Below are 12522 nucleotides of genomic sequence, written 5' to 3'. Positions count from 1 at the left end.
ATGGACTCCCCTATCATATAAAAGTTTGTCTGTCGAAGTTTTCCTGTTTTCTATGCCGATGGTCATCGTGTTGAAAAATAATGAGAGTCTACTATCTTGTAGATAGTAGGTGTCTAGTTTCTCTCTAATATTAGGTGACTAGTTTCCAATATTAGGCATCTAGTTTCTCTCTCTCTCTTTTTATTATTGAATTATAATTGACATACTCTAGTCTCTTTTTCTTCTTACGAAGAGCTTCGGAATAAGGTAATAGTAGCGGGCTTCCTTATATGGGACGTGGTTTGAACGCAAGTATGTAAAAACTTAATATTCAAGGGGCACCTGGGTGGCTCAGTTGGTTGAAAGACTGCCTTCGGCTCGGATCATGATCCTGGAGTCCCGGGATCGAGTCCCGCATCGGGCTCCCTGCTCAGCAGGGAGTCTGCTTCTCCCTCTGACCTCCCCCTTCTCATGTACCCTCTCTCTTTCATTCTCTCTCTCAAATAAATAAATAAAATCTTAAAAAAAACTTAATATTCAAGTCCCCAATTCCATTTGTTAGAATTGTTGTTTCTCCTTTTTGTGTCGCATGCTTTAGATTTCCTTAGGGCAGCCATTTTCCACTGGCTATTCAGACACGGAATTCCGGTGGAGGGTGTCTAGCTGCTTTCCCCCTAATGAGCGGTAGCTGCTTCTGAACAGAAAGGCAGAGGGGCTGCAGAAAAGTTATCGGTGATGCAGACGCCAAAGGAAATGGAATTGTAAACAATAATACCTGGAAACCTTTTCAGATAAAGCTGGAGCTTCGAAAGCTTCACAAGAGTATCTGTCTAGGCTTCTCTCCCAACACTGTTGCCTTCCTCTACAGTGGAATATCTTCTGCCCCAATCATTCGGAGGATCTTTCATGACACCTGCTGCATCCTGAGGAATTAACCTCCAAATAGCTTGCTAACAAACTCTGCTTATGGAGGGTCCGGCAATAAAATTTGAATTGCCCTCCTAGATCTGGATGTGGCTTGGTTGATTGCCCAGAGGCTCCTTGGAAATGTGCTTCCCCTCCCATTAGCAGGAAGAGAAAACTTCCAGAGGACTCTGATCCATTTCTTATCTCAAGATGGAGCATAAGTGTGACAACTGTCTTGGCACGACGCGCTGTAAGTATGAGGTTTGCTGAGGCTTTTCAAAGAGACCTTGATCATGCTAAGGAAACTCCTTTTCTTTATTTTTTTCTTTAAATTCTTTATTATGTTAATCACCATACATTACATCATTAGTTTTTGATGTAATGTTCCATGATTCATTGTTTGTGCATAACACCCAGTGCTCCATGAAGAACGTGCCCTCTTTAATACCCATCACCAGGCTAACCCATCCCCCCACCCCCTCCCCTCTAGAGCCCTCAGTTTGTTTTTCAGAGTCCATCATCTCTCACGGTTCGTCTCCCCTTCCAGTTTCCCCCCTTCACTCTTCCCCTCCTGCTATCTTCTTCTTCTTCTTTTTTTTCTTAACATATATTGCATTACTTGTTTCAGAAGTACAGATCTGTGATTCAACAATCTTGCACAATTCACAGCGCTCACCATAGAGGAAACTCCTTTTCAAGGCACAGTGTTATCACGAATGGGGTGCTCAGTTTCACTGAATGCTTCTTCTATATCTCAGATGGTCATATTGTTTTTCTTCTTTCTTCTTAATTAAGTCAATCTTTTTTCTAATCTATTAAACTATGGTTGACCTAAAGGGAAGGCAGAGTGAGGCAGCTAAGAGAACAGATTGAAGCCAGTTGGGACTAAATCTTGGGCTCTATTGCCTACCAGCTATGTGGCATTTGGCAAGCTCCTTGACTTCTCTGTACCTCATAGTATCATTGCGATGATTAAATGTTTTAATCTCGGGCGCCTGGGTGGCTCAGTTGGTTAAGCGGCTGCCTTCGGCTCAGGTCATGATCCTGGAGTCCCGGGATCGAGTCCCACATCGGGCTCCCTGCTCAGCAGGGAGCCTGCTTCTCCCTCTGACCCTCCTCCCTCTCGTGCTCTCTATCCCTCATTCTCTCTCTCTCAAATAAATAAATAAAATCTTAAAAAAATCAAAATAAATGTTTTAATCTCTGTAAAGCCTTACAACAGGGCCTGGCACATAGTAAATGCTATGTAAGTGTTTGCTGCTCTCGTTTTTTATTATTCCAGGGACAAACCTTTTGGTCATGCTGTATTATTCTTTCATTGTAATGTTGGATTGGTTTTCACTTCAGTGCCCATAAGGGCGGGTGGCCTATAGTTACATTTTCTCCAGGGGCTCTTGTCCAGTTCTATTAAAATGACATGATCACTTTCCACCTTTTCCTATTCATTGCAGGAGTTTGCTGAGGGTTAAAATGCTCCCTTCCTGAAGCATGGCTAGAATTCATGGTAAGACCAACTGGACTTGGGACCTCTGCTTAGGGCTGATCTGATCACGGTTTCCATTTCTTTTATGGTTGTTTCTTTCCTTGAGCCAATTTTGAACCATGTTTTTTGAGCCATATTTTAAAGGATATTTTCTTGATGGATTGTTCCTTTTTCTTTTTTTTTAAGATTTTATTTATTTATTTGTCAGAAAGAGAGCACAAGCAGGGGGAGTGGCAGGCAGAGGGAGAAGCAGGATCTCCGCTGAGCAAGGAGCGGGTTGTGGGACTCGATTCCAGGACCCTGGGCGACGACTGCCTTCGGCTCAGGTCGTGATCCCAGGGTCCTGGGATTGAGCCCCACGTCGGGTTCCTGGCTCGACGGGGAGCCTGCTTCTCACTCTCCCTCTGCCTGCTGCTCTGCCTACTTGTGCTCTCTCTGTCAAATTAATAAATAAAATCTTAAAAAAAATAAATTCTGAGTGCAAATCATTGAACTCTTTAATGAAGTATTGTAGAGAATAGATCATAATGGGTAAAAAAAGTGAAATATGGTGCTTCTTTATCATAATTTGCTAGAAGTTTTGCAATGTTGGTTTTGATTTCTTCTTTGACATGTGACAGTGTAAGAGAGATTTATAATACATAACTATTATAAATTAATATTGTTAACTATAAGCATTAGGGTCTTTCTGTCTCCTGGCTTTGTTATTTTTCATTGTATTGCTTTATAAAGAGAGACTGGTGTCTGTCCTGTCTGTTCTTTGTTATTTTTCATTGTATTGCTTTATAAAGAGAGACTGGTGTCTGTCCTGTCTGTTCTCTCTTTTCTTCTGGAATGTTCTAAAACGTTCTCTAAGCCATGATATATGGCTATTAGAGTAAATGTCCCAAGAGCAATTGAAAGGGTGGCACCTTCCCTGTCTTCCTGTTGCAGAATTTGAGATTTGTTGTTTCCAGCTCCCAAAATCCTTGTCCTCCCATCAGCTTTCACTTTATGAATGTAGGGGTCTATTATTTGGCACATAGAAGCTCTTTATGGTACTCCCTTCAGATGTCTCCAACTTTCATGCCAGATGGTGTGTTGTGCGCGCGCGCGCGCGCACATGTGTGTGTGTGTTGTTTTTTTGTGGTCTTTGTGGTTTTGGGGGTATTCTGAAAGATAGTGGGAACTCCAAGTCCAACATTATAAACTACAGGTCCTCCCTCACCCCATCAGATGTTGCAAATATTTCCTTCGAGTATATCACCGGATAATCTGATAAACAATAACCATCATTGGACAAGAGAAACCCTCAGTTTTGTTGTAGTAAAGTGCATTCATCTGGGGACCAAAATTCATCCCTAGCCCACGGTCATGAAGAAATCTCTTACTTTTTTACTGCTAATACTTTTTAAGTTTATTTATTTTAAATAATCTCTATATCCAAAGTGGGGCTCAAATCACAACTCCAAGATCAAGAGTCACATGCTCGGGCGCCTGGGTGGCTCAGTTGGTTGAGCGACTGCCGTCGGCTCAGGTCGTGATCCCAGAGTCCTGGGCTTGAGTCCCACATCGGGGTCCCAGCTCAGCGGGGAAACTGCTTCTCCCTCTGACCCTCTCCCCTCTCATGCTGTTTCTCTCTCTCTCTCTCAAATAAATAAATAAATAAAATCTTTAAAATAAAATTTAAAAAAAAAAGAGTCACATGCTCTTCTTGACCAAGCCCCTTTATCTGTTAATGTGTTATTTTTCTCATCACACGTAGGTGAACCCTACTGCAGAGTTTCTCGATCATGACACTGGACATTTGGGGCTGGATAATTCTTTGTTGTGGGCAGCTGTCCTGTCTGTGCATCATAGGATGTTTGGCACCTTCTCTAAAGTGCCAGAAGCACCCCACAAGTTGTGATGACGAAAATATCTCCAGACATTGCCAAATGTAACCTGGGGTACAAAATCACCCCCAGCTGAGAACCATTGATCTATTTGGATGTTATTGTTTTACATGGTGTGAGGTAAGGATCCAGTACTTTTTCTCAATATGACGTATCAGTTTTACTAATACTAAATCATTCTTCTTCTCAAACTTATTCACCATGCCACTGCTATTACATACTAACTTCCTATATGTGCGTGCATCTGTGGTTGTATGTGATAGACACTGACTATATACCGAACTCCTTTCCTCTTCCTGGGCACAGAGCCCCCTTGCATCCAAATGGGACAGATGTGAAGAGTGTCACTTCCAGGTCTGAACAGCAGAGAGCAGGTGTATCTTCATGACCTTCTCTTCGCCCGCCCTCCCCCTTCCATGAGATACCTTGTCAGAGTATGAATCTGGGGGTTGAATGGACTCACCTAGTTCTTTCTCAGGGTCTCACGTGATCACAGTCAGATGACAGTTGTGGTTGGCGCCATTTTGAAGGCATCTTCCCTCACTTGGTGGGACAAGGCTGGGAGAGGCGCTGGAGTCTGGAACAACCTGGCTGGCTGGCTGGCTAGCTGTCTCTCTCCTTCAGCACCCCCCTTCTACCCTCTCTTGTCTCTCCATGTGGGCTCTCCCTGTGGCAGCTGTAGGGTAGCTGGACCTTTTACACAATGACTGAAGTGAGTTGTCTCAAGAGAAACTGCAAAGCTGGGTGACCTTTTCTAACCCAGCCTGGGAAGCCCCACAGTGTCCCTTCCACTATGTTCTCTTCATCCTGGCCGCCTCAAGGAGGGCACAGAGATGGCCGAATGTCAAAGTATTTGTGGACAAGTTTCAAAATCACAAGATATCTGATGCAGCTCCAGATTCCTTATCCCTTGTGTGTGTGTGTGTGTGTGTTTCTCCCTCCGGAAGTTTGCAGGGTCTTCACGTTCTCTCCGGGGGCTCTGGGATTTTATGATCTCCTTCCTTTTTCATTCAATGTGTCTGGCACTCACTGTGCTTTTCAACTCAAAAGCCCCTCTTCTTCAGTCCTGGGAAAATGTATCGCATTATTCGTTTGATAATCTGCTCCTTACTATTTCTTTTCCCTACTCTCTACTCTCTCCCTCTCTCTGGACCTCCTGGAATAATACAGGTTTTCTTATCTTTCCAAGCTTTTATCCTTTTGTTCTATTTTCATATGTATTTTTCAACTTGATCTTGAGATTTTTCATTTCTATCACATTTTTAATTTTCAAGAGCTCCTTCTTTTTCTCTGAATGCTCTTTGTAAGAGCCTCCCTTTCTCATCTCCTGGATGTCATATCTTTTATTATCTCCCTGAAGATAATGATTAAAGCTTATCTGAAGGCTTCTGATGCAGCCTGTATGGTCTCTATTTTTTTCTGAGTTCCTTTTCTTTCCCCCCAGTTTATTATTGTCTCTCTTTTATGTTAGAGATTTCTCTGAACTAGCTGGAAATTATTTGTTGTCCTTTGATATTTTTCGTGTCAGGAGTGAGCAGGACAGTTGATGGAAGTTCTGGGTGACAGAGGGGCTCGTAAAGCTCACGGCAGGTTTATCAAACATAGACCCTGTCATTGGGGCCCCCCGGTGTCAGTGTCCACTTCTCCCATAGGACTCCTCCGCTCTCCCACCTGGGGTATGGACCTCTCTGCACATGCTCCAGAAGCTGGGCGGGAGGGCTGGGCATGTGGTCTCAAGGTTGAGTGTGGAGATCTTCCCTCAGGCTACCCAGCCCCACCCACTGAATATGGCCCAGTGAAGAGCCACCAACTTTATTATGCGACAACAGGTGCCTGAAAACCCACCCAGTTGGCACTGGGTGTTCTGGGGAAGGGCAAAGCAATGCTAGCCCGCTGAAGGCCATCAGCCCCGACTGTCTGGATTTTTCTGCAGCCGAGTCCTCTGGGCAAGGCATTCCAGGCTACCCCCAAGGCCCACTCTTAAACCTCTTTACCAACGACCCCAGTGCCAATCCCCCAGTCTTGCCTCTTCCAAGTTCCTGCGATCTCCTGGGGCCTTGGGACCCTTTCAGCAGGTCCTGTGGTAACCACGTGCCCTGGGGGTGGTGCTGTGTGGCACACCATCTCTGTCTTGTTTTCCGATGGGTGACTCAGACTCGTCCTCTGATGCCCCATGATCAAGCGTCCAGTCTCCCCCAGGGCTCAAAAGTGCGTCAGGAGCTGCTCCCAGAAAAGAGGATGTGAAGGCTCCTGTTCTCTCCCTGCAGGATGTTTCTCCACTTGAGTTTTAATCAGATGCCTGAGGAAGAGGTTTCCCTTGGGTGTGGCTGGGGTCACATGTCTCCAGAAAGATGAGACCCTTGGGTACACAACAGACCACGGCCAGACCACGTATGAAGGCAGAACTCTCACTCACAACCTGCAGCAATCTGCCCAGAAAACTAACCTCTTCTCTGCACTAACCAGCCAGGACACCGGCAGTCGTGGGTCACATTGGTGGGAGGTCAGACTGCTCTTTATAGGAATAATGCAGGCAGCCAGACAGTAAGCCTTGGAACGACCACCCAGAATGTCCAGGACTTGACTAATAAGTGAGAGCTTCCCTGGTTTTTATTCCTTTTCCTACTTAGGACCAACCAGAAAAAGCCAAATCTGCTCCCCAGAGCAGTGACACAGGACACCCCACTTTCCTGAGCCCACCCTCTGCTTCCCCAGGCTGGCGGCCCCCCGTCAGGGCGCACCTGAAGTCTTCTCTGTCTCCCCAGAAACCCTCCCACTCCTCTGCCTGCCCAGGCTCTGAGGAACACAAGCAGCAGCAGCCAACTCCCTTGCTAGCAAGTCTGAGTAAACAGCGCTGCGGACCCCATCTGCGGGTTTTTATTTTCACGGAGGACAGCTGGAACCGGCTATGAGGGGAAAGGCTCCCAGATGAGAGAGGAGGGAAATGCTGGTGTGGAAGAAGGCAGAGGAGAGACCAGTCTCCATCAGTCTGTGGGGGACAGGGCCTTTGGGATTCGGTGAATGAGACGTGCGAGAGGTATTTACTGCCTAGCAGTATTCAGAGCTAGCAGGCACTGCCTAGCTCTGAAATCTTCCTGTGCTCGCCCCCTGACCAGTGGCCAAATCACGGGGCCAGGGTCTTCAGGCCAGGCGCTGCCCCCAGGAGCAGCCCCCGTTGTGCCTACAGCCCTGGGATAGGGTTCATCCGTCTGTTCCACCTTGTCCTGGCCTGGAGCCCCATGTCCAGTCACCTCCCTCAGCCGGGGATCTTCCTCCACTCCCAAATGAGGGAATCGTCTGAGCTGCCCATCGCTGACCACTCTCAGGGTCTGGTCGGGGGGTCAGGGGGGCCTGGTCTTGGCGCAGGGAGAGTACTCCCACAACCCTCTCTCTCAACCCTTCCGCGATCACCTCCGGAGGCAGGACGAAGCTGGGAGGGGACCAGATGCCCTTAGCCGGAGAACAAAGGACGGACCAGACAGTATGCGTCAGATCATGCTGTAGTAATGGCAGCTCTAAACACTAGCACTTAGGGTAAAACCACACGGTCATTGTTCAACCACACCATGGGTCCGCCGCACACGAGTGGGGTCTCTGCTCCATGTTGTCCCTGTGCAGGGCGTGGCGACAGCGGGGGACAGTGTTGGGTTCTTGCCCTGGCAGCGGCCGGCATGGAAGTCTGGCCCATAGGGCCCCTCCCGACTGCAAGGGGGACAGGGAAGTGCCATTTTTCCGGCCGGCCAGTGAATGGTAGAGAAAGGTCTCTTGCAAAGAGGGCTGCACTCAGTTGCCCCAGGCCGCTCTGAGCCAGAGAAACCTGCTCCAGGCCTCCCCAGGCTCTCGAATGGCAGCCTAATCCACGGCGCCTGGGCCTCCGATGCAGCCAGTCTCCTGTGATGGGACACCCATGAACAAGCCTCCTACCACTGCAGACAGGCCGCCACCAACCTCCCAGGCTGTGTTGTTCCTCTTTGCCCGACTAACGTGGATGGTGAGGGAAGGCGGTGGCAGAGCCACCTGGACCACCCTGTGCCCGAAATGCAGGACAAAGCCAGGAGGGCCCCGCCTGAGCAGAAGTGACCAACCCTCTCGCCAACCCAGCCTGGGCTGCCCGGAGCTCCCGAGCTCCTGCACACACCCCTCTTCCCCCTGGGCCCCTCAGCTCCTGGGCTCTCCTGTCCCGCGCAGAGGCCCCGCGGCAGGTGGCCTGCTGAAACTAGAAAGCATGTTTATATGCGGGAGCCTTTCCTCCCTCCAGACTGTGGGCACCGCCAGGGCAGAAATCATACTTTTCTGTTTTTTTAATTTTTCTGTTTCTTTATTCCTACTCCTGGGGTTCACTAAACACAGCCTGGGTTGAGGGCTCTAAGGAGAAAGTCCGATGTGTTTTAGGATTCCAGCATCCCTAGCTGGCTGCCCCGTCCCTCCCCCGAACCTGACTGCTGAGGGTCTGAGAGCCCCTCCCCAAGAAATTTGACGCTCACAGCACTGCTTCTTGCTTAGAAATTTTATTCGTCCTGGAGAAAGGAAGGAAGGCAGCCCCCGCATCGCACGGGGGGTTCCACAAGCTCTCATTGTTTCCCGTTGCCGTTGATGGGGCGGTTCACGTGCTCGGGGGAGGCGAGGAAGGCCTTGAGCTTGGGCCGGGCGCTGAGGCGCATCACATAGGCGGAGAGCAGGGGCAAGGAGTCCAGGCAGCTGGGGTCCAGGACCTGGTGAATCAGCAGCAGGTCCAGCAGGTTGTTGTCGGTGAAGGAGATCTGCAGGACAGGGGGCCGGGGACTCAGCAGGTGGGGGCTGGGGGAGAGGGGGCCGGAGGTGTGCCCTAAGTCTTGCCTAGTTTTGGTGAGTAATGGGTTTCTGAGTCCCCTCTGTACCTGTTTTCCACCTTTAAGAAGAGGATGGTGCAGAAGGGGCAGGACAGGGCCAGATGCTCACCTGGTTGCCCACGATGAAGGCCTGGCCCCCCTCGTTCTGGGACAACAGCGTCTCAAAGGGCTTCAGGTACTCTGGTAGTGCCTTCAAGTACTCCTCCTTCCCTGCCTCCTGCCAGAAAGACACCGCTGTGTGTTACCCTCCTGACCCTCACACTGCTGCTTGCCCCAGCCCCTACCTCAGCCCGGAGATGCCCCTTTTGTTTGCCCCACTTCAGTGAATTGCCACCCACCCAGGCTGGGGCCCCCCCATGCTCCTCTGCTCATCGCCACCCCCTCCCCCCGCCCCAGCTACTGCCACATCCTATCCAGGTCAGCCGCTGATTCTTCTCTACCCACTCCCACCTTTCCATCTCTTCCATGATCTCCCTGGACTACTCCAAAAGCCTCGGAAGATCCTCCTAGGGGCGCCTGGGTGGCTCAGTTGGTTAAGCAACTGCCTTCAGCTCAGGTCATGATCCCGGAGTCCCAGGATCGAGTCCCGCATTGGGCTCCCTGCTCGGCGGGAAATGTGCTTCTCCCTCTGACCCTACCCGCTCTTGTGCTCCCTCTCTCAAATAAATAAATAAAATCTTTAAAAAAAATATATATCCCTCAAGACCCCACGTTCCGACACGGCCCCGTTTAGACTCCTCAGTGGCCCCCTACTGCCATCAGGGGAGTATCCAGCCAGATGGTTCAAGGTTCTCAGGACCTGGGCCTGCTTCCCCCCACCCCCAGCTCCAACCCCTGACTCTCTCCCTCTCTTTCTCGACAGGCACACACATGCCTTGCCTCTGCTAAATTGGTCCCAGGCCCCCAAATGTACTCAATGTCTTCATGCTTTGCGCCCCCGGAGGTGCCAGCACCCCTTGCCAGAGGCTGGCTACAGATCCTTCTCCTCCCCCTCCACCTGCTCTAGGAAGCCCTGCCCTCCACAGCCCAGGCAATCAGGCACACGTCTGGCTCGAGGTTTCCTGCCCTTGCAGGTCGTGCCACTGACCACTACTTGACTGGGTCCATCACCTGGCACTGAGGGCGAGAGCTAGGTCTCGACCGTAGCAGCTCCTGGTCCTCAGCCCAGAGCCCGACCTAGCCCGGGACACCCTGACTTGGAGGGAGGGTTGGGCCAGAGCCGCATGACGGAGGAGCAGGGCGAGAACACAGGAAGCCTTCCCTCGTTCTCCCCCGAGCCGGCCCCCGGCACCCGGACTCACGTAGTTAGTGTAGATGAGCATGACGTATTTGCAGCGAAGGTCCTCTACACCATCGTTCACCACATCCAGCAGGGCTGCCTCCCGATGGTCCTTCCCGTACAGCCCTGGGCAGCAGGAGAGCAAAATGCAGGACCGACACCTGACACGCTACTGACAGGCATGCGGCTGCCTGTGGGCACAGCCAGGGAGGCGGAAGGAGGACGGGGACAGAAGGGGCCAGTCCTGATGCCCAGTAAGTGCTCAGAACTCGGCGAGAGGCAGCATGGCAGAGTGCAAGAGCTGCAGGCAGACCTGGGCTTGGCTGTGGTCAGTTTACACAACCTCCTCATGCCTCCTCCCGCCTCCCTTCCATGGTGTCACCAGACAGCTTGACTTAAGCACAAGAGGGTCAGAGGGCAGGCACCAAGCAGAAGAGCGGGAATGCTGGCTGATGTTTGCCCACCCCTGCCCTGGGCCACCCGCAGCCTCAAGACTCACCAAGGGAGCGGCCCAGGTGTCGCAGGATGGCATTGGACTGGTACAGGGTGAGGTCTCCGTCCTGGAACTTGGGGAGCTGCCCGTACAGCTGGGGGGAGGGGGGACGTGGCAAAGGTCAGTAAGAGATGCTGAGCTCAGCTGCCCCCCACCCTAGTTTTGCCCCGCAAAGGCCCAGCACCTGCCCCCTGCCAGGGCGCAGTCACTCACACAGGAGGCCTTGAGCGGGCCCTGCAGCCAGCTCTCCTTGGTCACCACCTCCTCCTTCCAGCTCTGGCCCTGGTCAGCCAGCAGCATGCGCATGGCCTCGCAGCGCCCTGGGGGAGGGGGAGAACAGGGTGGTGGGACGTGTGCAGAGACCCCAGCCTCACAGCGCCCTGGGGAGGGGCCACGGGGGCAGGGACTGCTCTGGTGACCTCGCTGGACCCTGGGGAGGGGCCAGGCCTCAGTGAGCAGATTGGCTACTCCAGCCTTGGGAGCTCAGGGGCAAGGGAAGGAGGCCCAGGCTAGCATCCACGTGATGGAGGGGTGGGGTGGGGGTCTTGGGGTCTTGGGCTGCAGGCCCAACCTCTGCCTCCCCCAGTTCCCAGTGCCAGGGCCCCTACCTCGCACAGGAAAGTAGACAATGGTGTAGGGCGGCACTGCAGCAGACGGAGACAAGTTTGTTAGAGGCAGGATATCACGGAAGGCAGACAGCACCCATCTAGTCTCCCCGGGGTCCCACTTCCTGCTCTGCTCACTCCGGGACCCTAGGAGCAGGCCTGTGCGCTGGAAGGGCCCGACCCACCCCCCGCCGCGGGCCCCAACCGCGCGCTGCTGGCCTCGTGGGCCCCCTGGATCCCCATCCCGACGCAGGGATGGGAGAACCGGGGGAGTGCAGGGCCTTCCACGAACTCTGGCCCGAGGCAGGCGGTCCGGCCTCTAGCCGGGAGCTACCCGAGGCCCCTGGGAGCACCCCCGGGAGCCCGGGCGGCGGGGACTCACTGGTTGCAACGCGGGCGGAGGCGGCGGTGGCGACGGAGGTCGGCGGTGGCGACGGAGGTTGGCAGCACGGGAAGGCCGATCGTCCCGCCCTCCCCCGCCCCGCTCCGCGCCGCCCCGCTCCGCCCCGCCCCGCTCCGCCCCAGTGCTGATTCACGGTGCTCCGGAAGCCCCGCTGCCCCCTCCCCTCCCGAGCCTGAACCCCGCCGGCTGCCCTCCCCGCCCCCGGCACCCCTGCAGCAGGCCTGAAGAATGTGCGGAACTTCGGCCGGGCCCTGGTCGGCTCACTGGCAAGGGCTAGGGTACCAGTTGCCCAGTTTTCCGGAGACCTTAGTGTTTGCCCAATCCTGCTTCTTTCCCTGCTTGGTTGTCAGGCCTCAGAGGCACAAACCCTTTGTCCACCTTCAAAATAAAACAGGCAGTTATTTTACCAGCAAAGTGGGTTCATTCAGGAATAGCAAAGCAGTATCATTTGAGATAAGCAAGCTATGGTAAAGGTTTCTGGGGACAAATCTGACGATTTTGCCGTTTTTGCAATGACTGGGAAATGCGGATGAGAGCCTTATCTGTCCGAAGAAGAGAGGAAGAAAATAGAGTAAGAAACAACAGTGAGTCAAGTACACACCGACCCGGCCCACTCACCTTGGGAAAGCTATCTACCAGGCATCATCTGCTTCAAATACTGGAAAGCTTTA

General features: G+C 52.3%; 1 protein-coding gene across 1 annotated transcript; it reads right to left on the bottom strand.

Annotated features, from left to right (window-relative positions):
• Positions 1 to 8731: 8731 nt before the first annotated feature.
• Positions 8732 to 11954, bottom strand: LOC113914398 (glutathione S-transferase P). Its single transcript, XM_027579557.2, has 7 exons — positions 11831 to 11954; positions 11452 to 11487; positions 11057 to 11163; positions 10850 to 10937; positions 10373 to 10476; positions 9181 to 9288; positions 8732 to 9002 (listed from the first exon to the last, which is right to left on the bottom strand). Coding segments are annotated over exons 1-7 (633 nt in total). The 5' UTR covers positions 11832 to 11954; the 3' UTR covers positions 8732 to 8813.
• Between the last annotated feature and the right edge of the window lie 568 nt (positions 11955 to 12522).

The sequence above is a fragment of the Zalophus californianus genome, chromosome 11 (genome assembly GCF_009762305.2).
Source record: "Zalophus californianus isolate mZalCal1 chromosome 11, mZalCal1.pri.v2, whole genome shotgun sequence".
NCBI classification, from domain to species: Eukaryota; Metazoa; Chordata; class Mammalia; order Carnivora; family Otariidae; genus Zalophus; species Zalophus californianus.
The sequence above is the reverse complement of the archived record's forward strand: the minus strand, read 5'-3'. Positions and strand labels throughout refer to the sequence as shown.